Source organism: Citrus sinensis, chromosome 1 (assembly GCF_022201045.2).
Source record: "Citrus sinensis cultivar Valencia sweet orange chromosome 1, DVS_A1.0, whole genome shotgun sequence".
In the NCBI taxonomy this organism is placed as follows: Eukaryota; Viridiplantae; Streptophyta; class Magnoliopsida; order Sapindales; family Rutaceae; genus Citrus; species Citrus sinensis.
Genome location: NC_068556.1, coordinates 10,424,967 through 10,452,312, shown reverse-complemented (window position 1 = coordinate 10,452,312; position 27,346 = coordinate 10,424,967). Strand labels below are relative to the sequence as shown.

Below are 27,346 nucleotides of genomic sequence, written 5' to 3'. Positions count from 1 at the left end.
ATGAATCCCGAAGCAAATAGAACTATCGGGAAAATAAAAGCCGAGATACAAAGACTCAAGGCTGAAGCATCTGACATAATTGATGCAATACAATATAAAAAAGAAGCTTCTGAGGCTCATGAGAAAGGAGTAAATTTGTTAGAGTCATACATAGACGACTTAACAAAGGCACTCTCTATAAACACGAGCCCAATAGAAACAAACCCAAATATAGGAAGCAGTAGTGGACCCTTCAGAGAAGATAAACCAATCTCTGACGCAATTCCGAATAAAACCATATCCATAGAAGTTGAGTCACCAAAATTAGACCCTCCAAAAAAGTTTATTCAAATAGACAATCCTTACATGGAAGAAGAGGAGAAACCCTTAAATCCAAAAGAAGAAGACCATAAACAATTTTCTACATGGGTATATTCCACTTGTTCTCATAATAATACAATTTTTAAAGCACCTGGAAAAAATATGTACCCCAGGATGATTGTTACAAAAGGAGCAGACCCACTCCTTGTTGGGAAAATAGCAAAATATGGCTATTTAGACTTAGTATATCCTGGTGTAGACCTTCGAGAAATAGCCAGCCTTGATGATTTACTAATAAAAGAAGTCTCAAGATTTGCCCAAAAAAGACCCATATACTTGAAGTTTTACATTATAAGCCCAGAATACTATCAGAATATAGAGTACCAGGCTTTCTATATGATTTCTGTAGGCCATATTACAAAAAATTTTAAAGTCGAAGTAGGAACAGAATATACAAATGTTCCTCACATAAATGAAGCTTGGATCAGAACACGGAGAGCCAGAGGAATAAAAGCCATATGGAGCATAGCTAAGGATTTATATAAAAGAAATTTCAGATCCATCATTAAATTTAAGAATTACATCCTTATAACTTCTGAGGACGGTCATACACCTTCAAATCTGTTATTGGATTTCATCAACGAGATAAGTACTATGCGTTTCCCCAGTAGCAGCAAAACCACAGAGCAGGCTTATCAACTCATGGACATAAAGCAATGACTGACAAGCTATAGCCGACAACATAAAAAGATAAAGATGTGGTGGGCAAGATGTGGCGGGCAAGATAAAGTGTGTGAAAGACAGATGTTTGACAAAAAGATAAGGCATATGATAAAGCTACAACAAGACAAGATAAAGTTGCTTGACAAGATAAGAAGCATGATAAAGTTGCTTGACAAGATAAGGAGCATGATAAAACTACAGCAAAATGCTTGACAATGATGTAAAAGCCCAATAATACAAGGGCAAAAATGTAACAATAATGTAAAAGCCCAATAATCAAGGGCAGAAATGTAAACATAAACCCGAGGTGACTTGGGATATAAATAAAAGCAATAAGCTCTAAGAGCTTATCATTCAGCCATAACTCCATTATCTTCCATCATCTTCGTTCTAAAATGATCAGCTAAAACCTCTTTTTAGCTCAGAATCCTAAATCAATACATCACTAATCAAAAACAAAAATCACCATAGAAAGGAAAGGGAAACCTAAATTTATTCAAAATTCCTAAGCACTACGATCGTATTCCATACAGTAAGGCCACTCGAGTCCGCTGATCCCGTTGAGGCAAGGAGGCCATTGAGGGAATAAGGACAACAAGGCTGCAGGTCACTGGAGAAAGATCATAAGGTAAAGGAACAAGAATAACTTAGGTACTAATTCTTAATCCTTATCTGTTGGTGGAAGTTTGTTGATGATAGTTGATGAGGAGATTTATAGAGGAAGAGCTAATTTTTTGAAGTGAAATATTTTGATGAATAACGATATCTTATTAGGAAATTCTAAAGAATATATGGTAAACCCAAAAACTAGGATAACATATAATGATTATACAATAATAATAGACTTTAATTTAGGATCATTTAAACAAAGTTCTTATCTTTTAAATAAAGACGAACTTGTTAGAACAGGAGAACTACAAGCAGTGTATAAGCTTGAATTACCAAAAGAAATAAAAAGAAAAATTATAAACCATATAGAAATAGACACTTTAAAGCATAACATAATTATGTTAACTGTAGAACAAGGAATTGACATAGCCTTGGCATATGTAAAACATGGAAGTAGAGAAATTGGACCATCATACATAAACTACTTAGAAAATTCAGATAATGAAGAACTTGAACTATAAAATATATACTATAAGGATTATAAGGTATATAGGCAAGCAACCCATGACGTAAATTGGATAGACGATCCCGACTGGGCGTTAGTATCCTCTGTACTTTGGGATAACAAGCCACGTACCTATAATCAATCTATAATCATGGAAATTTATAATGAAATCAGGTATTACACTAGTATAATAAACAATAATATATATTTTATAAAAGTAGAAATATTTTATTCAGAAAATGTAACAGGAAGTTTTAATCCTACATATATTTTGGAAACTGATAATAATTATTATGACTTATATGTTCCTACTCTTCCTAATACATTCCCTAGAACAATTGATGGAGAACAAGTTATAGCCATATTTTTAAGAAATAATAGTGACACGGGATATGATAGATATATACTATAGAAAGTTTTGACATACACATAATAAATGAAATATATCTTTCTGTAATACTCAGTCATTCTAAATTTTAATTCTCAGTCTAAATTTGATATTCAGTTTAAATCTTAGTTAATCTTAGTTTTGTTTAAATTTGTTTAAATCTTATCTTAGTTTTGTTTAAATTTGTTTAAATCTTAGTTTCATCAGAAACACGATGGTATCAGAGCCATAACTAGAATCATAACTCTTACGAATTAAAACTTTAATAATATTTTATTTCATATAAGTCTAATTGATGGATCCAATACAAACAATAGTTAACAGCATATATACTTTAAAAGTATATAACAAAGAAGAAATAAAAAACCTTATAATGGCTTTAAAAACTGATAAAAATAATATAAGAAATATAGAACTCGAATTAACAGAAGAACTTAGAGAAAGGCAAATAGACACAACTGGAGGAGAAATATTAATAGAAAAGAAAATGTAGTTTATAGATGAATTTATAAAATTTCTAGTATATTGGTATAAGAAGGAAGCATTATGAATCATAATCAACATGCATTTAATATAATACATGAATTAGCAGATTGTATAGATCATATGATTTTAGGATGGGAAAACATATTAAATACATATATAACTCTAATAAATCAGAAAATAGATTTACTAGAACAAGAAAGAATAGGAATAATAAATTTAGGACCAAAAATCTACTCTGAAATTATAGATTTATATGAATTTGATAACCATTTAATGTTATTTAAGGAAATAAACAAAATCTTAGAAAAAATAAGAAATAGGTGTAGAAGGGATGGAAGAAATCAAATACATCCACAATTGTAAAAGTTAAAAAATAAAAGGACCCAAAAGAAATTAGCCAAAGAAGAAAAAGACAAAAATCGTAAGATACATTGATCGTAACTTAGGCATTCCCACGCTACAATACCCACATGTATCACATACATGCGGGTAATAAAAAAATTAAAAAAATATGGCCATTCTTTGGCTGGCACTTGGCAGCCAAACATAAAAAAAAACCTTGGAGCATTGCTCCTTAATAAATATTATATTATAAAATAATGTAATAAATAAAATAATAATTATTTTAATAATAAAGGCAACATAATAATAAACAATTAGTTTTATAATAATTAAAAATTAGTTTCAAGTTTAATGGTGGGTGTTTTATGTTTATTGGTCCATTAATTGCATGATTTTTGGGGTTACAAGTTAATTATTCTAAGTTCCATGTTCATTGCTCTAAGTTTCAAGTTTCTTTGGTTTCAAGTTTAATGGTCTTAATTTCAAGTTAATGGTAGGTGTTTCATGTTTATTGATCCATTAATTGCATGATTTTCAGAGTTGCAAGTTAATAATCTCAAGTTCCATGTTCATTGCTCTAAATTTCAAGTTCCTTTGAATTTTAGTTTAATGGTTATAGTTTCAAGTTAATGGTAGGTATTTCATATTTATTGGTCAATTAATCGGGGTTTCAAGTTAATGATCCTAAGTTTCATGTTCATTGCCATCAATTTCAAGTTCATTGCCTCAGTTTGAAGTTCATTTGGTTTCCAGTTTACTGATCTCAGTTTCAAGTTAATGGTAGGTATTTCATGTTTATTGGTCCATTAATCAAGGTTGCAAGTTAATGATCCTAAGTTTCATGTTCATTGCCCTCAGTTTGAAGTTCATTTGGTTTTAAGTTTCATGGTCCCACTTTCAAGTTAATGGTAGGTGTTTCATGTTTATTGGTCCATTAATTGGCGTTGCAAGTTAATGATCATAAGTTTCATGTTCATTGCCCTCAGTTTGAAGTTCATTTGATTTCAAATTTAATGGTCCCAATTTCAAGTTAATGGTAGGTGTTTCATGTTTATTGGTCCATTAATTGGGGTTGCAAGTTAATGATCCTAAGTTTCATGTTCATTGCCCTCAGTTTCAAATTCATTTGGTTTCAAGTTTAATTGTCTCAGTTTCAAGTTAATTGGTAGGTGTTTCATGTTTGTTGGTTAATTGCATGATTTTAAGGGTTGCAAGTTAATAATCCAAAGTTCTATGTTCATTGCCCTTAGTTTCAAGTTCATTTGGTTTTAAGTTTAATGGTTCTAGTTCCAAGTTAATGGCAGGTGTTTCATGTTTATTGGTCCATTAATTACATGATTTTTGGGGTTGCAAGTTAATGATCTCGAGTTTCATGTTCATTGCTCTAAGTCAAGTTCCTTTGGTTTCAAGTTTAATGATCCCAATTTCAAGTTAATGGTAGGTGTTTCATGTTTATTGGTCCATTAATCGGGGTTGCAAGTTAAGGATCTTAAAATTCATGTTCATTGCCCTCGGTTTCAAGTTCATTGCCCTTAGTTTCAAGTTCATTTGGTTTCAAGTTTAATGATCCAGTTTCAAGTTAATGGTAGGTGTTTCATATTTATTGGTCTCATGTTTCATGTTTACCGATTTTTGAGGTTTCCATTTCTTTCATATTTAATAACAATAAAAAATCTCAGTCATTCGATCTACTCCAATTTAATCCAATGGCTATTTTTTTATGCATGTATGAGATACATGCATGTACTGTAGCCGCGCCCCCACTTTTGATAATTATCATTTAATAAGCTCTCTTCATTATCATCTACTAAAAATCATTATCATAGATGATACTAGATTTCAATGCAAAAATTCATTTATTTCTCATTGTGATCTTGTCAAAGTTTTGATCATCTTACCTTTAGATTCATTATATTTCTTTTTGGGATCTTCTTTAAGAAAATATTGATTCTCTCGCCATTTGTTTATTGAATATTATTTACAAAATAATCAAAGTCAATTACAACTAAAGTTTACTGAGTAGACAATCAACTAGGAAGTTTACAGAAACGTACAATTAACTAGGGATGGCAAAAATCCCCAAGGGGACGGCGACCCTTGGGGATTTTCCCATTTGGAAAAGATATGCAAACCATTTTATACCCAATTTTTTTATTTAGGAAATGGACAAGAATGATTTTTTACCTAATTTCTTATTCAGGAAATGGACGGGATGAAGTGGAATCCTCATCCCCTCCTCATTTCTCCATTTTAATTTTTAATTTAATTTAATTTTTTAAAATTATTAGTGAATAAATAATAAAATTTTAATTGTAAAATATTAAATATTGATATAAATAACAAATATCAAAATATTTATATTATTAAACTTTTGGGCCTAGTTGACTAGTTGTAGTCTTAAATTTCTATTTAGGACATTAAAAAGGCTAGACAAGATCCTATTGACCCAAAAGTTTTTAAATATAATATTCATTAAATATTTTAAACTTTTATCTAATAAAAAAAAGTTAAAGCAAAATCATAAACATAATTTCTAACTTTCAACAACAGCCAGCAACTGCCTTAACTCTGCTTTTATTTAATTTTATTTAATATAATTAAATTAAAATAAAAAACAAAAAACGTATAAGGTTTTTGGGGATCAGGGACTCTCGGGGATCCCCTATTATTATTTGGGAAGGGGACGGGGATTCCCTCAAGCAATTATGATGGAGACGGGGAGGGGACAAAGACATATGTAGATATTGGGGATGGATACATGGATGTCGATCCCCTCTCCTCCTCTCCCCTTTGCCATCCCTACAATTAGCCCAATAGGGTCAGTTCTAGAGTATTACGGGCCTTAGGTGAAATTTTTATATAAGATTTCCTTACATTTAGCAACTTCAACACTCAAATAAATATAAAAAAGTTAATTGGATCAATCCCTAATTATATCATGAATTTCAACAATGATCAATAGGAAACTAAGAAATTCCCAAAAAAAAAAATAGTGAAGAAGATCTCTTTTTAATCCATTATAACCATTATTTCAATAAACTTTTTTTTTCACTTCAAAAGTGAGCTAATAGTTTTATAATAATTTTCTTTGTAGAGAAGAGCACAATAAACTTTTAATATTAAATAATTAAGTTCCTTTTTTAAATCATAAAGATAAATAATTTAATTTTTTATTGAAAAAATAATAATGAATGAATTAACGGTTAGCCAATATTATGACTTATAGTTCTTTAACATTAAGGTTGTCAATCTATAGAATCTATATAAAACAATCTTAATTGTGGAATAATTATTTATTATAGATAGGTCTAAAAAATAAGCTTTCCCACAATGCCTAACTTAAAAAATTGATTAATTCAAGTACTATTAGAGAATTACCCAAAAAAAAGGGTCTTCATATAATAGGGGCCCTAGGAGACTACATAGTTTGTCTATGCAGTCTAATATATTAATGCCCAATATAATCGAAACCTACTAAAACCTAGTATAATAATAAACTCTTATAGTCACAAATACTAGATAAATTAAATTTAAATAAAAAAGAAAAAACTCAAAATATTAAATTAATATTTTTTATATTAGTATTTGTGATTTATTATGTTGTGTTATTAATATCTTTTATATTGGATTATTATTTTATTATGTATCGGATAGTTATCTTTAATTTAAATATTTATTAATTTATTAAAAAATTATTTCATATTTAATAAAAAAAAGCCTAGGCTCGGCCCAAGCGCAGCCTATCCTTTTGAAGAGCTTGGGCTTATTGTCAATAATATGGGCTTGGGCCTGGGCTTGGAAAAGCCCGACCCAACCCCATATTTTACCAAACCAAGGAAGTATTTTATTTAAATTGCCTAAGCAAAAAAATAGATAAATGCCTTAAGGGCGTGATTATACAAAAATGATCTAGGTCTATTGTCTACAGGAATGACTTGAGTACTTAGAAAGTATTCTAAGTAAATTGGGTAACGTTGACAATCTACAAAAACACATTAGTGCATCATTCTTGCAGAGAATAGACCTAGGTACACATGAAATAATTTATGTAAAGATCCTATGGTCAAACATAAATTCTATGAAATGAGCCTATGGGCCATTCAATGTTCTATAAAATGTGACAATGGGTAAACAAATATTTTACGGAATGAGCTTACCGGCCAAAAATATATTGTATGGACTCCTATGGACAAACATACATTTTATGAATAAGCCAACAGTCTAACGTATGAGCCTATGGGCCAACAAAAATTTTGTTCAATTCGCATACGAGCAAAAGAATATTCTATGGAATAACCCTATAAGCCAAAACAATTCTACGGAATCAGCCTACGAGCTAAGAGTACATTTACGGGATGCGCCTACATCGTAAATATACTTTCTATGAAATAAGTCTAGGTGAAACAAATATTTTATAGAATGAGCTTACAGGTAAATAAAAACTTTATGTAAAGTACTTATAAACAAAACTATACAAATATGCCTACGCGCAAAATTTATTAAAAAATGCCCTAGGGCCATTCTCTACAAGAATAGACTAATGCCAATTACTTGAAAATATTCTAAGTGCCATGGGAAAAGACTTTGCAAAAAGTTCACTTATGGGCAATATGACACTAAATCAATCCTTTTAATGAAGAATCAATATCAGGGCCAAATTCAAGCCCAAGCCTATTAAAAGTCAAGAGCCAAAATTCAAGACAAGTTTCCAAACAATAATTGTCATAAACAAGTATTGACATATATTGATAGGTGTTATTATGCAAGGGCTTTATGGACACTTGTCACGATAGCAACCTCACATGTCATGATACGTCGTCCACCTTAGTGCTTCAAGTTGTCTCTATAAAGGCTAAGACCTCCTATATTTGGAGGTAAGACATAAAATGAGTACCAAAATAATGTTTACTTCCCTTCAAACATTCTCTCTATTGAAATTGAGTACAAAACACAAACTTGGGCTTTGTAGGGCTATCGCCGACAACCCTGGTACCCATTGACATTTTTTTTTTGGTAGAATAATTCACCAAAAGAAGCCATGTAATTAGAGATCCTCACCTCAAAAAGAAAATGGGCCACAAGATTTGATATATAAGAAATTCTAGAACAAAAATAATTACTATTTATTATGTAAAAATTTGCATCAACAATTGACGTTGTCTGTCAGGAACGAACAAAAGGCCAAAATGGTTTATCTTGATTGTGGACAATAATTATAAATACCCTAATATTGTAACTAATGATGAAAGTTCAAAGGATGTAGAGATCTATATCTAATGACAAGGGTTAATGGCTGCGAATTGCATATATTGACTTTTAATAAAACTTAATTTTTTTATCCGTGGAGTCAAGTAACAACTAGGGGATTCATTATCCTCATTGTTATGCTTAGTTGCAACTCTACCATTGGCCCAAGGATGTGTATTGATAAAATGCCCAAGGGTGGTAAGTCTTGACAAAATGCTTATAAGCGTATCTCAATGAAGTGTGTAATGGCATGTATTGATAGAATGCCCAATGACATGAATCTATAAAGAAACCTTGATCATTTCTCTATAAAGGTGACCTAGGTGCCTATAATATTATCTAAGTGGCTAAAGGCAAGTATTGACAAAAATAGAATAAAATAAGTCAATTCTTTACAAAGAGTAACCTAGTAATTTAGAATAATTTTTACATCAAGTGCCTAAAGGGCAAGTTTTTAATAGAATAGTGAGGGCGTAACTTTACAAAAGATGACCTATTTCCATTCTTTACAAAAGTGATTTAGGTACTTCAAAAATATTTTAAAGTAAAATAGAATGCTAAGGGTGTGACACTACAAAAAATTACTTTCGTCTACTCTTTACAAATGATGTGCTAGGCACTTCGAAAATATTCTAAGTAAGACACCAAATGGTGAGTCATCAACAAGACGTCAAATGGCAATTCATCGACAAAATGGCAAGATGTAATTTATTGTACAAAAATGACTAGGTCTATTATCTACAAATTGTGACTTAGGTACATAGAAAATATTCTAGGTGAGACTTGAAATACAATAATCAACTAAACGATGATGTGTAACTCATTATGCAAAATGACCTAGGTCCATTTTTTTTATAAAGAATGACCTAAATACTTAGAAAATATTTCTAAGTATATTTTTAAGTAAAACACCAAGGCAAAATTTTATTAAAAAAAAAGTCCTAGGTCTATTCTTGATAAAATTGACCTAGGTGGTTAGAAAGGATTTCTATATAAAGAGCCTAAAAGGCATGTATTAAAGAAAATAGTAAAACCTTAAATCTGAAAAAAAAAATGACTTTGATCATACTTTAAAATATTGACCTTTGCGCTTAAAAAAATCTAATTAAAGCACCTAAATGGTGTGTCTTCATCAAAATGCCAAGGGCATAAATCTATAAAAAGGTCCTATGTCCATTTTTTATGAGAGCTAGGTGCTTAGAGAAAATTTCTAAGCAAAATACCCAAAACATGTGTCTTCGGCAAAATGACAAGGGCGTAAATCTATAAAAAAAAAATGGTACTGATCCATTTTTTACAATAGTTAACTAGGGTGTTTGGAAATATTTCTAAGTAAAATGATATCCATTTTGTTTATATGACATAGGTCCATTTTTTACAATAGTTAACTAGGTGCTTGAAAAAATTTCTAAGTAAAAGAATATTCATTTTGTTAAATAGTGACCTAGATGCTTAGAAAAAAATTTCTTAGTAAAATGCCCAAATAACATGTCTTCGCAAAAGCCAAGGCATAAATGCATTAAAAACAAATACCACCTAGGTCCATTATTTATAATATAACCTGGATGTTTAAACCTACATAAAATGCCCAAATGGTGTGTCTTTGACAATTTATCAAGTATATGAACCTATAAATAAAAAAAAAGGCTAGGTCCACTCCTTGTAATAGAAAGCTAGTAGAAAATTTTCAAAGTAAAATTCCCAAATGGTGTACTTTCGACAACACGCCAAGGGTGTAAACTTATTAAAAAAAAAAAGAGTTAAGTTTATTCTTTACAAGAGTGACCTAGGTGCTTAGAAAAAAATTTCTATGTAAAACACCCAAAGGCTTGTCTTCGATAAAATGCCAAGGAGTAAATCTATAAAAAAAAAATGATCTCAATCCATTCTTCCAAGAGTGAGCTAGGTGCTTAGAAAATATTTATTTTATAAGTAAAATGCTCAAAAGGTGAATCTTGGACAAAAGGCCAAGGGCATAATATACAAAAAATGACCTAGGTCCATTCTTTAAAATAGCAACTCAAGTGCTTGAAAAAATTTATAAGTAAATTGGAAAAATGGCGTCTCTTGAACAAAACATCAAGGGCATAAATCTATAAAAATGACATAGGTCCATTCTTTATAAGAGTAGCTTAGATCCTTAGAAAAAATTCTAAATAAAATGCCCAAAAAAACTTTTTCAGTAAAATGCCTAAAAGGTATGTCTTCGACAAAACGCAAAGGTATAAATATATATTAAAAAACAGACCTAGTTTCATTCTTTATAAGAGTGACCTAGAATTTTTTAAGTAAAATGCCCAAAAGGTGATCTTGGAGAAAACGCCAAGGACGTAATCTATGTAAAAAAATAACCTATGTTCATTCTTTACAATAGGGACCTAGGTGTTTAGAGAAAATTTCTAAGGAAAATGTTGAAATGGCATGTCTTCGAAAAAAATGACTAGGAGATAAATCTATAAAAAAAATTAACCCAGGTCTATTCTTTACAAAAGTGACTTACATGTTTAGAAAAAAATTTCTATGTGAAACAACCAAAAGGCATGTACTCAAAAAAATGCCTCGGACATAGATCTAAAAAAAATGATGTAAGTCCATTCTTTACAAGAGGGCCTAGATGCTTAGAAACTATTTTATTTTTTAAGTAAAATGCCCAAAAGACCAATCTTAGAGAAAATGCCAATGGTATAACCATACAAAAAATGACATATGTCCATTCTAACCTAGGTTCTTAGAAAAAACTTCTAAGTAAAACACTCAAATGGCGTGTCTTCAAAAAAATGCCAAGGGCATAGATCTATGAAAAATGACTTCGGTGCATTTTTTACGACAGTGACCTAGTTAAAATGCCCAAAAGGTATGTCTTCCGCAAAATGCCAATGGTGTAAATCTATATATATAATGGTCTAGGTCCATTCTTTATAAGATGATCTAGGTGCTTGGAAGTTTTCTTTTCTTTTCTTTTTTAACTAAATGGTAGAATAGCGAGTCCTCAATAAAGCACTAAGGAAGTAACTACAAAAATGGTGTGGGTCTATTTTTTTTACAAAGAGTGGTATAGATATTTTAAAATATTTATTTTCTAAAAAGACACTTAAAAAAAGAGTCTTAAAGAAAAAAAGAGAAAGGAATTTAGATGTATCGCAAATAGATGTAGGTAATTAAAAAAATTAACAACTTAATTAATTTTCAGAAATACTGTTTACCGCTACTGTTCATGATTACTGTTCACAGTTACTATTCATCCGCATAAAAAAATTAATTTTCTAGAAATACAATAAATTACAGAAAATAAATGAAACGGAGTTTTTAAGTAGTTCAGATTAATCAATCCTATATTCACGAGGCTACGCCCAGATGAAAAGTAATTCACTAAGTTGAGATGTTACAACCTATGAATTTATTAAACTTAAGACTCTCACTTACAGTTTATCACCATACAATTTACTCAACCTTAGACTGAATCTGTTTCTCTTGAATAATTGCTACCCCTCTTGATCCACGATTCTCAAGACACTTCATAAAGTGATCAATAACAATTCTTCAATGTCTAGTGATCTAAGATTCACATAGACTCTCCACAGAGATGAAAGAGAAGATAAATAAAAAAATCAACTTCTTGTTCTACATAGATTTCATGCGCCAATTATAAAATCCCACCATTAATAGACTTTCTAAATTAGACATCTAATTAAATTAGGAAACAAATATTCCTAATATATTGGAATCTCACTAAATTAAGGAATTAATAAATTAATCCCTATTACAAGATATGCAATAAATAAAATTCTAATTTAACTAGACTTGCCATATGATGCCAACTCTATAAATAATGAACTTAACAGAAGGAAAGGTGTAACTACACAAAATATAACCTAGGTCTATTCTTCATGACAGTGACTTAAGTACTAAAAACATATTCTAAGTGAGATGACAAATGGTGAGTAGTCGACAAAATGCCAAGGGCATAATTCACCAAAAATAATCTAAGTTCATTCTTCACAAAAATAACCATAGTCCATTCTTAAAAAATATGACTTAGGTATTTAGAAAATATTTTTAAACAAAAACGCCTAATAATGGAGTCTTTGACATAACGCCAAGGGCGTAATTAATAAAATTGGCCTAGTTCCATTCTTTACAAAAATAATCTTGATATTTAGAAAATATTTTTAAGCAAAAACAAGAAGAAAACAAGTTTTCCAAAAAGAAGCCAATGGTGTGATTCTTAAAAAAGATTATCTACATCCATTCTTTACAAGAGATAGGTAGTTAGAAAATATTCTAAGTAAAGCACCTAAAAGCATAAATCTTTTACGAAATGCTAAGTTAATAACGGTAAAAAATGACCTAGGTGCATTCATTATAAAGAGTGACCTAAGCAGTTAGAAAATTTTTTTAAATACCTAAAAGGTGAGTCTTTGAAAAAATGCACCAACATGTAATTCTACAAAAATGACATAGGTCCATTCTTTATAAGACTTGCTTAGATAATTAGAAATAATTCTAAATAAGACGCCAAAATACAAGTCTTTGATGAAACACCAAAGGCATAACACTACAATAATGACCTAGATACTTAGAAAGAATTCTAAGTAAAACATCTAAATCACCTAAAGGTGGATGTCAAAACATCTTAAGGCAAGTGATTGCCTAAAGAACCTAAGAGTGAATGTTGATTAAAACACTTAAGTGCAGGTGCTAATTGAAGTACCTAAGATGGATGTTGATTAAAACACCTAAGTACAGGTGTTAACAAAAGCGCATGCGGATGAATGCTAAAAAAAAAACCCTAAATGTAAACTTTGACTAAAGCACGAAAAAGGTGGACCATGGATGTTAGCTAAAGGGCTTAAGCGCGTGATTACACAAAATGACTTAGGTCCATTCTTTAGAAGATTTTAAGTAAATTGTTGAAGGGCAAGTATTAGAAAACCTACGAGCGTATTATGCAAAAATGACCTAGGTCCATTCTCTATAAGAATGACCTTAGAAGTTAAAAAAACATTGTTCGTAAGGTGTCTAGAAAGGTAAAATATGACAAAACACCTAAGGCTTTGATTCAACAGAAAAGACTTAGATACATTCTTTACAAGGAATAACCTAGACACTTAAGAAATATTTATAAGTAAAATGCTCAGAGCATAAATCTTCGACAAATAGCTAAAGGCATAATTCTGTAAAGAATGGCTTAGATACATTATTTGAAAAGAATGATCCAGGTACTTAGAAAATATTTCTAAATAAAATGTCCAAAAGGCAAGTCTTAGAAAAATTGTCAAAATGCATAATTCTAAAAAGAATAACCTAGGTACTACGAAAATACTTCTTAGTGAAATACCCAAAGGGGAGTCTTCAAAAAGGCACCAAATGTGTAATTCTACAAAGAATGACCAAGTCCATTCTTTGCAAAGAATTACCTTACTGCTAAGAATATACTTTTAGTTGAAATGCCTAAAGAACGAGTCTTTGACAAAGAGCGAAAGATATAATTTTATAAAGAATGACTCAGGCCCATTATTTGCAAAGAATAACCTAAGTACTTGAAAGTACTTTTAAACAAAATACCCAAAGGGCAAGTCTTCAACAAACAGCTAAAATTAATTCTATAAAAAATGGCTTAGGTCTACTCTTTAGAAAGAATCACCTAAATACTTGGAAAATCTAAGTAAAAATGCCCACAAAGGCTAGTCTTCGACAAAACAAAAAGGTTACAATTCTAAAAAAATTATTTAGGTATGCTTTTTAAAAGATTGACCTAATTAATACTAGGAAAATATTGTAAATAAAACATTTAAAGTCAAATGAGGTGCTTACTAAGGCGACTAAGGGTAGATATTGACTAAAATACCTAAATGCAGGCGCTAACTAAGGCATTTTTTGAACAAAATGACTAAGAGTGAATGTGACTAAAGTGGCTTATGCATGGATGTTGATTAAAACGCCTAAAGGTAATAGTCGACTAATAAGCTTAAAGGTATGTCTTAAGAATAGGCCTAACGGAGTGTTTTGACAAAACACCTAAGGCTATATCTTGACAAAATGCCTTAGGACAATTATTAATTCACCAAGTCCTTCAGGCCTATTTTTTACAAGAAAATTAAGGGACAAATCCTTGAAAATATTCTAAGGAAAAAATTCCCGAGGGTGTCTTTAAAAAATTGGTTAAAGGCAAGTATCGACAAAATATTTCAAAATGCCTAAGGGCAAGTATCTACAGGGATTGCCTAGAGCACTTTTCTATAAAATTGCTTATCTTTTGAAGCAACTTAATTTTGAGTGATGTCCTTCAGTGAAACGATTTCAGCTATACAAGAAAGAGCCAACAAAAGAACAAATGTTGATTCAGAGAAGATAAGAAGATAGAAGAAAAATAGGGCAAAAGAAGGAAATTGAACACTTCCCTAGTGAGTGGTCAAAGAGTTTTTATAGTAGAAATTATCACCCACACTTTAGAAAATCAAAAGTCTTTTTCAAAAGAGGTACTTTCTGTCTCTCTCCCTCTCTTTACGAATTTTAAAAATTGTTAAGATAAATTCTATAGGGCTGTCAGTAAGCTATTTAAGATTGGTTACAGATTGATTTTAAGAGGATGGATGCTTTAGAGAATTTTTTTATTTTGAAATTCAATCCATAAAAGGAAAAACCCAATAAACCCTAAAAGAAAACAAAAGAAAAGAAAGTCTTGCTTCTCAAATTTGAAAAGTGAGACTTGGGGGTTCTCTACTATACCAAATTATAAAAAGCCCAAAAGTCCATAAAAAGATAGACTCAACAAAAACTTTCTACATAAAATGACCCAGGTCGATTGTCCATAAGAATGAACTAGGTACTTAGAAAGTATTCTATTTAAATTGCCTAAGGGAGTGATTACCTCGGCTATTGTCTACCAGAATGACCTAGGTATTTAGAAAATATTCTATTTAAATTGCCTAAAGGCAAGAACTAACAAAATACCTAATTGTATGATTTGAAAAAAATGACCTAGTTCTATTCCCCGCAAGATTGACCTATGTATATAGAAACAATTTACATAAAGAGCCTATGGGTACATAAATTCTACAAAATGAGCTTGCAAGCCAACAAATATTCTACAAAATAGGCATATTGACAAACAAGCATTCTATGGAATGAACCACGAGCAAACAAACATTTTATCAAATGAGCTTATGGGCCAAAAATACATTTTATGGATTGTACCTATTGGGAAAAATTACATTTTACGAAATGAGCTTACTGGCAAATATACATTTTATAGATGAGCTTACAGGCCAAAAAACATTATGCAAAATTCGCCTATAGGCATCAACGAAATGAGCCTATGAGCCAACAAATATTCTACGGAATAAGCATATGAACAAACATACCTTCTATGCGATGAGTGTATGGGCAAACAAACATATTACGAATGAGTCTATGGGCAAACAAACACTTGACGTAAAGTGCTAGGGGCAAACATTTTAAGTGCCTATGGGCAAAATTTTACAAATACGCTTATGGAAAAATCTTGTTAAAAATATTCCCTAGGACCATTCTATACAAAAATGGACTAAGGCTAGTTACTTAGAAATTATTTTAAGTGCAGTAGAAATTATTTTAAGTGCCTACGGGTAAAGACTTTTGCAAAAGTTCACTTATAAGCAATATGATACTAAATCAATTCTCTCAATGAGGAACCAATATAAGGGCCAAAGTCAAGCCCAAACCCATTAAAAGTCATGAACCAAAAATCAAAACAACAAAAAATCAAGACAAGTGTCCAAAAATACTAGTCAAGAAACAAGTATTCACACATATTTATACGTGCCATTATGCATGGGTTTTGTGGACACTTGTCGTGTCATGATAACTCCTCTACCTCAATGCTTCAAGTTGTCTATATAAAGGCTACGACCCCTACATTTTGAGGTAAGATATAAAAAGAGTTAACTAGAGCACTAGAATACAAAAAAATTTTCCACTTCCCTCTAAGCTCTCTCTATCTAAAAATTAAGTACAAAGAGTTAACTAGAGCACCAAAGAGTTATTGTTGTTAACCCTAGCACCCTTTGACAATTATTATTATTTTTTTTTGCAGAATAATTAATGACAGGAAACCACGTGATTGGACACCCTCAAAGCTTGATATAGTTGAAATTCTGAAAAAAAATAGTTACTGTTAAAAAAATTGCATCAACAATTACTATATACTTTTATGTTTTTTTTTACTTTATGATAATTGGTATTAAAAAATAGTAATATATTGACTCAACGCTCGTGTCCCAGATCCAGATGAAAGGATTAATAAACTGTAAGTCAAAGGTGGCATAGTTAGCTTAGGTTGAGTTAGTTTATGTTGTATTTAGAATATAGAATAGAAGAATGTCGGCAAATCTTATTGCAGTTGGAGGGTGGCCAAGAAACTGGAAATTTGAATTTTTGGCAGAGCGACTTCTGTTGTGCTCTATTCTCGTCAGCGCAGAAAATTCGGCGCCCTCATAATCTCATTGATTAACTTCCCTTGCAGGCTGCAGCAACAATTTTGTTTGGTCTTCTTTACCTTGCATCAATGGCTACAAGTTGTCCAGTTAAAATATATTTTACATTACTACTCATCGTAAGCTTGGTAACACCAACTATATATGACAATTTCAGTGCCCCGAGCTCAGGGAGGTTCATACAGACGTTGCTGCCATTGAATCAGCCTCTATCGATTACGGCTGCATTGTGTACGAAAAAGATGCTGCAGTGTTTTTTCAGTTATCTATATATTTTATTATTCGAATAAAAGGTAACTAATTGAATTTTGATCCATTGCTGAGTAAAGTTGAGTAGTGTACGTGTAACATTTAGGTGAGGACATTAGGATTGAAACCAGACTTCCTGTATCACAACGAAAGATTTTATTAATTGAATCTTCAAGCACTTACAATATGCATTGGATAAGGCAGGTAATTAACGTAAAGAACATATTAAAGGTAAAGAATTATCAATGTCTCTTCGTTAATATATTAGAAACTATTGAAAAATGACTTAGTCATTCTGTTCAAAACATATTTTAATTAGTATGATTGAGTCGTTTAATTATTTTTCAATTGTGTATTTTAACCTAAAAAGGGATTGGCGTGCGCCTTTCTTTTACGCAGGAGAAGGAGAGTTTGTGACCTGCTCTCCCTTATTCTGAATTGATTACGCAGTTCTAAGAGGATACTTGTTCTAGTTTATAATCAAATCAAATGTATTTAGAATATGAAGCAATTGGAAACTATGGGCTAAGAAATTAAAATATATATTAATTGGTTTATCAAAATGGTTTAATTAAAATTAAAACCGTTTAATAATGATGACGGTTAGATCATGACCATATAAGTGGTCAAACAAATAAAAGAAACGTTTAACAACTGAAAACGATGAGCATATAATTTATACATATTTTACTCCTAATTATATATTTGTTAATTATTTTTATTTAATACTTTTATTAGTTGGATTATTGTATTGAACAAGAAAACACTTGGATATTATGTATAAAAATGCGTAAATAAGAATAATTTGTGAAGCATTGAAGATTAATTGGTTTTGGAAGCAACTGGACCAACGTACACGTAAATGAATTTAAGGTTAAACAACCAAAATTTAATTGGTTACAAATCTAAATCATATGGAAATACGACTTGGCTTCTTACAGTCGGTTATCTTATGTTATCGCTTTAGGATTTAATTAAATTAAGTAGGTGAATTAGCTTCTAAGAATTGTAATTCAAATTAGACAAGGATTCGGCCAAGTTGTGTAATATATGAAGAGAAGCAAACCATGCCGATTGGGGAAGAAGAGACGGACGGCAGAGAGGAGATTTAGAGGTGGCAGCTACATGATGGGTTTTATTGATTTTATTATTCTCAATCTGCTTATGTCTTTCTAATCTCTAATACTGGGGTTGAGAATGATACATTGTTCAATGAAATAAATTACTTTTTATTTATTTAATTGAACAATGAAATAAATTACTTTTTATTTAATTAATTGGACAATGAAATAAATTACTTTTTATTCAATTAATTTCCTATATGCATACTTTAATGTTTATGGTTCTTATTTCACATATTTAGTTGAATATTATTAAATATTTCCATCGATTAGAGTAGGAAAAATCTAACATGACCCAATTACCCGACACGAACACGACATGAATAAATGGATATGTGTCGTCAAATTTGACACGATTGTTAAATGGGCCGGGTTTGGGTTGACACGATTTTTTTCTGTGTCAGGTTAGGGTTAAAGTTCTTTACCCATTTACCTGAACAATGACAAGATTAAATTTTACATTTTAAATTAATTTTAGGTTTTTGTCATTAAAACTCAAATATTGGACATAATTCTCTCTTTTATCTTTTTTGGAAGACAAACATCTGCACAATGTTTTATTTATAAAATTTAATATAAATTTACAACTTTAATAGTGTAAGTGTATAAAATATTGATACACATGTTATTTTATGATATCGATATATAATATTATTTACATATATATATAATTTAAACTTTAAATAGTGCAAATGTGTAATAATTCAGGGTGTGTAATATTTTTTAAATATATAGTTATTAAAGGGGTTATTGGGTAACCCATTTATTTTATGTGTTGGATTTGGGTCTCAATATTTTAACACGATTGTTAAATGAGTCGTGTTTGGATCGACCTAAATTTGACATGATACCAACACGATCCAATGACTTGTTTTACCAGCTCTAATTAAAATTAATATTCAATAAACCTCTGCTTAGATCTATAAAGTTTACATATCATTATCTACATATGCTTAGATCTATAAAATTTATATATGATTATCTTTGATTTTATATATTTTATTAAATTATTTACGTAGAATACTTAGGAAGTCTTTGACTCTTTGTTATCCAGTATTTCACATGGGATGCTTAGATAAATTTTATTCAACAATAATTTTTAAATTCCATAAGTGCCTACTTGTAACTTTTATTGGTTTACTAGTTTATCAAACAATGATACTTAGTTATAGATTAAGGTTTTCTAAATGTATTATTATTTATCCTATGATGTAGATGAACTGTTAGTTCATTAGAATTTAAAATCTTGAAAACTTTTAGTTTTATCTCTGATAAAAGCTTGCAACGGTAGTTTGTCAACGGGTTTGGTCATGGTGCTAAATCCTTTAACAATTAATAGGGAGATAAGAGAAAGAAATTATCATAAATTATCTTAATTTGATAAAGAAATTAACACATAAGAGGAAAATAAGAGAATCTATTGTAACACATAAATGATAAATTTTGATTTTTTTGGTAAAAAAAAAGAGTAAATAAGGAACTAAGAAAAGATAACATTTGAATTTTAAAAATTTCATAACCTTATAAAGGAAGCAATTAAAAATAAATGGATCATTAAAACCAAAATAATTTAAATAAAATCAGCAGAGGCCTCAACTCTTCTGGCACCCTTTAGCACCGCCCTTCGATGGAGTGGCTAAAGGAATCCGGGCACATCTTCTTGTGGGTCTGTCTTGTCAATGGATCTTTCTTGGGTTGTCCGTGTCTTTGTTGGGAATACATATACACACTTCTTTTCATGCAGAAATTTGTGCAATTGTTATTTGGAGGTAGCTTATCAGTAGGGATGGTCACATAGCATATGTTGCTTGCTTTCACAATTCATTGGAGGAAGTGTTTACGTTGTTTATCTCTTATAATTTCAGATGTCCCCATCTTTTCAGGGAGGGAAATTCAATTGTAAATAGCTTGGCGAATATTGGATTTTTACATGATTATTATACTAGTATTCTTCAAGGTTTGAAAGTGAACTCTTAAGTCTTAACAAACTATCAATTTTCCTAATTGATTTGACAGCCTTTAATCTGTGTTAATACTTTTTCTTTCTTAGTAGAGCTTTTGCATTTATCCAAATAAAATATTGATTATATTTTAATAAAATCGTACGTTACTTGATAAATAGACATTTTAGGTAATTTCTAAAGACAGTCATACAGGGATTAATTAAGTAATTAACTCAAACCCTTATAACTAAAAGATCATTGGCCTTGCATAGTGGTTTTATAGATTTTGTCTTGATTGTTGGATAACAAAGAGGAATTAACCACGTGCTTTTAAGACTAAATATATTGCTTTTGATCAATATTTGATACGCAATTAAATCTCTATATAAAGACCTCTCATTTATAAACTTTACCACACTCTCTCAAAAACAAGTTCATTTCCTCTTCATTTTCTCGAAGCAATATGGCTACAAGCTCTCCAATTATCATATATTTTATAGCACTATTCATCACAAGCTTTATAACATCAACCATTTTGGCTATTTCTATTGGAAAAATATGCTCTTTAAAAGCATATGTGTTTATTTAATTGTAATAAACAATTTTTCTGATTAATAAAATAAATGAGGTATTTTATTCAAATATCTTAATTGCATTAATATTTGTATTAAAGTCCATTTAATCATATTATATGTATTTATGTGATCACCATGTGGATTCACAGAAGACATAAATACAAGTTATCTTATGATTAAATAAATTTAGTTCGTAGTTGATAAATAAAGTTGGGCACTTTATTTAGGTATAGACTGTAATAAATTCATTAAATGATTTGTCTTAATCATGTATGAATTTATTGATGTAGTGCGACTACATTGAACAGGATCACATATGAGATTTAATTAACTTTGTAATAACTGTCAGACTTATTAAATCTCATAAGCATTGATTTTACTGTAATCTTAATCTTGAGTTAATTATGATTTCATGATTGTAATTGTTATTCCATTTGAGTTACCAACGGGTACGACACATCCTTGTGGTCAAGATTACCCAGTATCTTGGTGGGAGCAATTATGAGTATTGGAGTTATGGATTAACAATATAGAATTTGTACAACACATCTCTTGATGGGTTTTCGGCACTTGATCATAGAATTCTCTGGCCAGAGTGTGTCAACATATTTAGTATGTTGAAAATGATCATTAGAGAAAACCAGTAAGGATCAAGAAATAAGATGTTATTAAATTGATTGGACAGTTGAGATATCAATTTAATTAACGATGCGGTACAAAGGATTGTGCAGTAAAGAAATCAATGTGGCTTGGGACGAATTATTATTCGAGCGTATAATTATGGAAGTCGGTTCCAATATTTTAGTGGAGTAGATTTGGAATTAAATAATTAGGCTAGTTTAATTACATGCCTAATTATCGTAGCCACTATTGTATGTTCCCAAATGATCCCCGGGTTAGCTCATTTAATTGACTGCACCACTACTGGACTAATAAGTAAGATAACTAGCTATTTTGGTCAAAAGCCTAAATATATCATTTAGTGGGAGGCTCCATTTAATTAGCTTTTATGTAAGGGGCCTTATGTTATTTTACAAGGTGGGTCCCCTATTGAAAAAGCAAATAACGTGAGTTTTATTTTGGGCATTATTTGGAGCCTAGGGTTTTCACTAAAGATGATATAAAAGGCTTATTTTTCTCTAAAGAAAAAAAGGGAAGCCACTTTATACAGATCAAAGAAAAAGATTTTTCTCTCCATTGTTGAAAGAAAAATTTTCTCGTGCTAGTTGCTTTGGTAGTGATAAAGGCGCCCACACGTCAAGTGCAGATCGAACCTGAGTCATAACCTGGAAGATCATTGGAGACAGTTCGTGATCTAACAAGCGTGGTGGTGACAGATCGTGATCTAACAGGAGTGGTGGTGGCGGATCGTGATCTAGGAGCCTAAATCACTTCAGCGGAAAAAGCCAACTCAGATTTTCAAGGTACGATTTCTGGATTACGTATTCCTATATATTATATAAGAGTGGTCCTTAAAAGGTTTTATAAAATTAAAAAAAAAACCTGATTTTTCCCCAATAATTTCAGTGCCACCCGAGCCCACAAATAATTTGCGCACAGATCCTGGCGCCATTAAATTAGCCTCTATCGATTATGGCCACATTATTAAAGAAAAACCATTTGCAGTTCTTTATCCATCCTCTGTAGATGACATCAGAACCCTAATATATTTATCATACAATTCTTTATTTTCATACACCATCGCAGCAAAAGGCCAGGCTCATTCCACGTGGGGCCAGGCTCAGGCCAATGACGGCGTCGTAGTGCAGATGAATTCTCTGAACCGTTTCAGAAACGGGACGGGAATTTTGATCTCCGGAGACCGTTCTTTAGGATTTTACGCTGACGTCGGCGGCGAGCAACTGTGGATTGATGTGCTGAACGCCACTCTTACACGGGGGCTTTCGCCGGTTTCTTGGACGGATTATTTGTATCCCACTGTTGGTGGGACGCTCTCTAATGCTGGAATTAGCGGCCATACATACCAGAAAGGCCCGCAGATAACAAACGTTCTTGAATTAGACGTTTTAACAGGTACTTATTATAACAGGGATTAGATCCTCTACAGTGTTTTTTTCTCCTAATCTCTCTTCATCTTTTAAATTTAATAAAAAAATGATTTAATTATAAATAAAGTGAAAAAAGTTGACCTAATAATCAATGTCAAAATTTAAAATTTAATCTTAACTACATATTTTACTAGGAAAGAATAGAGGAAAAAAATACTGGAAAATATACTTATCTCTATCACATACTATGAGGTGTTATTTCTTAGAATTTTTTTTATACTACTTTAATCCTTGTCTACTGTTTAAACAGTAATAGAAAAAACAGAACATAAATTGGGCCTTTTAACTGATAAATTAATTAGTCTTAATCTGTAAAAGCGTCAGACAAGCAATTTGTATGCCAAAAGATCATATTTTATCTTCTGACAATGTTTTCTTTTATTAAAAATTAATTGGGACTAAGGTACTATTTCGTATCAAGAAGTGACTGTGGTAGAAAAAAATTCATAAATATAAAATAAAAATTAATATTGTGTAATAATTATTATTTTTAAATAAATATTTTGATGTAATTAATGAAAATATTAAAAGCTATTATTATAAAATAAAAATTAATATTGTGCAGTAAATAAATATAATATGTTTTTCTTATAATACAAGCGTAGGATCAAATCAACTTGACTTTCAAGAGACAACAATTCGTGTTTGCCAAATATTCTAGTGTATTACAACTTAAAAATTATAGCCATCCAATAACCTTAACGCCAAACGGAGCATAAAGTGACAAGAACAAATTTTGAAAGAGAGCAAATAAGGCATTCCCCATTTAATTAATTTTTAAAGGCTTTAAATAATATAAAGCGTAGAAAATTTGTTTTAATTTTTTTAATCGCCGTAGAAATTTTGTTTAAAACTGAAGAATGTAATCTATTTGGTAATTGTAACAGATTACGGATTTTAATTGATTACATTCTTAATGAAAAAAGTCAATTTGGTTGATTTGATTAAATTTTTCTTTCACTAGAAAATTTCAGGATGATCCAAATCTATCGACTGAAGCTGGATTGAATTGAAAATTACCAACCCCATTAGTTTCGTGCACTTTAATAGCTCTAATTTCAATTTAGCACTTTAATAGCTCTACTTAAATATAGGACGAACATCAGGAAATCATTCTGTCGAGCTTGATCCAAGCCATAGGCTTTTCAGGGGCTTTGAAATAATTCAATATAGTTGAGCATTTTTAGGCCAGTATGTATTATTGCCAATTCGCAATGTTATTACCATACTAGAATAAATTATTTGCATACTCGTCAAGTGTTCTATCTCTAATGTGTCTAGTATATTACAAGGATATATCATAATATTTCAGATATATATAGATAATTTTGAAACGGATAAATGGTTGTTTAGTCCTTATAATAACAGAGTACTTTAAGATATCCTGCTGTTAAATATGTTACACTTCTATTCTTACCTTTCCTTTTACCATAATACCCTTACAATACTGGGGATATTAATAAAAAATATATAATTTATTAAATTAACTTTAAAAGTAACATGAAAATTAACACAACTTTTATATTATTATTTTATTTTTAGGATTAATTTTGTAAATTAATTTTTTTATAATATAATTATTTGTAAAATATTATTAACATATTAAACATTACTTTAAGGTCGTCCATATTAATTTATTTATAAATAACTATCAATAAGATTGTTGCGCGTGTACAAAATATACTAGCTTTTCTCACTAATATTTATTGATTATTTACTAATAAATATTTATTGGTTAATTTGTTCATTAACTTTTTCATAAATAAATTAATTAATGCCAATAATACTGTTGGAAAAAGAGTATTTTTCTAAAAGGAAATAAAGGTGAGGGTTAGAATAGTATAGCATATTTAATTATAGGGGTGTTTTAAGGTACTTTAAAAATATAGGGATTAAACAAACACTTAAGTTAAAATATAAAGACTAAACAGTCATTTGTCCTTTCGAAATTAATTGGATTTATTTTTTTCTTCAGCTTTCCTTTGTAAAACGTTTATTAATAATCTGTCTGGCAGGAAATTGCAATTGCATTTTTTTTCCTTTTGTGGAAAAGAAATCTAATGACATTAAACAATATTGCTGGTGCATGGTACATTTAATTTGTATTCCAAAATAAAAATAACATAATTTATGAGTCATAATATAAATAGCATGTAGATATATAAAGCACGTTATGTCATCGTATTTGATAGACCATTTAATTAATATTTTCTTTTAGTTGCATGATGAACTCCAGATTTCTTATATCACCGACCCAATATTACTTTTATCACCATAATATATTTGAACAGTTGAACTTACTAGTACCAACAATATTCACACCATATCATAACATTAGAGATTATTAAATGACTCAGCCATTATATTAAAAATTTGTAAAATTTGTTCTAGTATGAATGAAACCTAGCCGACGTTCAATTTTTACAAGAAAAGAGGACCTTTAGAGATCAAAAACCAATTAGAACCTTATCCATCCCTTAAACTTTTAACCAAAAAAATTACAAAATAAATAAAAATGCTCTAGTATGAATTAATAGTTTATTTAGTATTAATTAATTATTTTGCAATTGAGTCAGAATATTGTAACCTAAGAATGGCGTGGCGTGCGCCTTTCATTTTCACAGGAAAAGGAGAGTTTGTGACTTGCTCCCCTCAGAAGGATTCAGAGTTGTTTTACGCAGTCCTAGGAGGTTTAGGTCAATTTGGTATTATAACTAGAGCAAGAATCGTCCTCGGGCCGGCCAAAAAAAGGGTACTTAATTAGCTTTCTTCAGAACTTAATTACGCCCTAATTTACGCTTGCTTTTTCGTGCTTAATTTATGTTTAAAAATGAACAATCAAATTGTACATGTATGGCCTTTGCATCCATTAATTCATTTTACTTGGTGAATTTGTCTGCAGGTTAAATGGTTACGTATACTTTATAGTGATTTCTCGTCTTTTAGCACTGACCAAGAAACTTTGATCTCAACTACTGGACCTAGCGACAAAGTGATGCCAGATTTTTTGGAAGGTCACCTTTTAATGAACCAAAGTCCTCTAGATTTTTATCCACAGTCACAACGTCGAAAGATAACTTTTCTCGTAAACCAATACGGCATCCTTTACATTATTGAGGTAGTTACGTATTACGACAACAAAAATGAGGCTAAGGTAAACCATCAATCATCTTAAATTGTAAAGACGTGAAGAAATATAATGCGGAAACCCTCACTAAATAATGATAATGACTTATAAAAAATATATGAGTAATTTTAGTGAATAGATATACATAGAAATAAAGTCCACACTAAATAATAATAATGACTTATAAAAAATGTATGAATAATTTTAGTGAATAGATATACATAGAAATAAAGTGCAAGAACGCTCGCAAAATAATGACTCTTTATATTAATAAAATATGAGATAAATTGAAAGATAAGAAATATACGCACTCCACTGCAATGTATTTTATTTGAATCTTTTTTTTTTCAAATTGGATGAATCTCTTATTAGATATTGATTATAAATATGTATTACGATTAATGATATTCATTAAAATATTAACGTTTCATGTATTTGTTGACAGAAAGTGAAACAAATGCTGAAAAGCTTAAAGGGTTTTCTTCCTGGATTTGTTTTCGAGAAGGATGTAACATACCTGCAGTTTTTAAATAGAGTTCATGATCAAGAGATAGAGCTTCGAAAGAAAGGACTGTGGGATATCCCTCATCCATGGCTAAATATCTTTATACCAAAATCTCGAATCACAGATTTCGACAATGGTGTCTTCAGGAACATTCTTCTTAAGAGAAACTTTACCTCATCAACTGTTCTTGTTTACCCTCTGCTCCGAAGCAAGTAAGACTCTGAAAGAAATATAATTATCAAGAAAAATGCTATTTGAACAAAAGGGAGATAAAATCACCATCATTTTGATTGATAATAGTCATGATGACATGGTTTTATTGTGGCTTTGCCACCTTTTGGCCCAAAAAACAATGCACAAATATTGATAATATTGTTTTAATTTCTTGCAGATGGGATGAAAGAATGTCAGCAGTTATAGCAGCCGAAGAAGAAGTTTTCTACTTTGTGGGGTTTTTGGATGCAAGTGCTGATAACTGGGAGGCCTTTGATAACAAAAACAAAGATATATTGCAGTTTTGTGTTAATGCTGGCATTAAATTTAAGCAGTATCTCGGCCATCATGCAACTAAAGAAGAATGGATTATCCATTTTGGCTCCAAATGGAATACTTTTCAACAGAGGAAAACTCGCTTTGACCCTAGAATGATATTATCACCAGGACAGAGAATTTTCAACTACTGA

General features: G+C 30.5%; 1 protein-coding gene across 1 annotated transcript; it reads left to right on the top strand.

Moving 5' to 3' along the window:
- On the top strand, positions 1 to 27,346 carry LOC102615601 (cytokinin dehydrogenase 3-like). Its single transcript, XM_015529405.1, has 6 exons — positions 1 to 949; positions 22,490 to 22,996; positions 25,656 to 25,783; positions 25,934 to 26,192; positions 26,602 to 26,875; positions 27,055 to 27,346. Exons 1-6 carry the CDS (start codon positions 1 to 3, stop codon positions 27,344 to 27,346), a joined length of 2,409 nt encoding a protein of 802 aa, XP_015384891.1.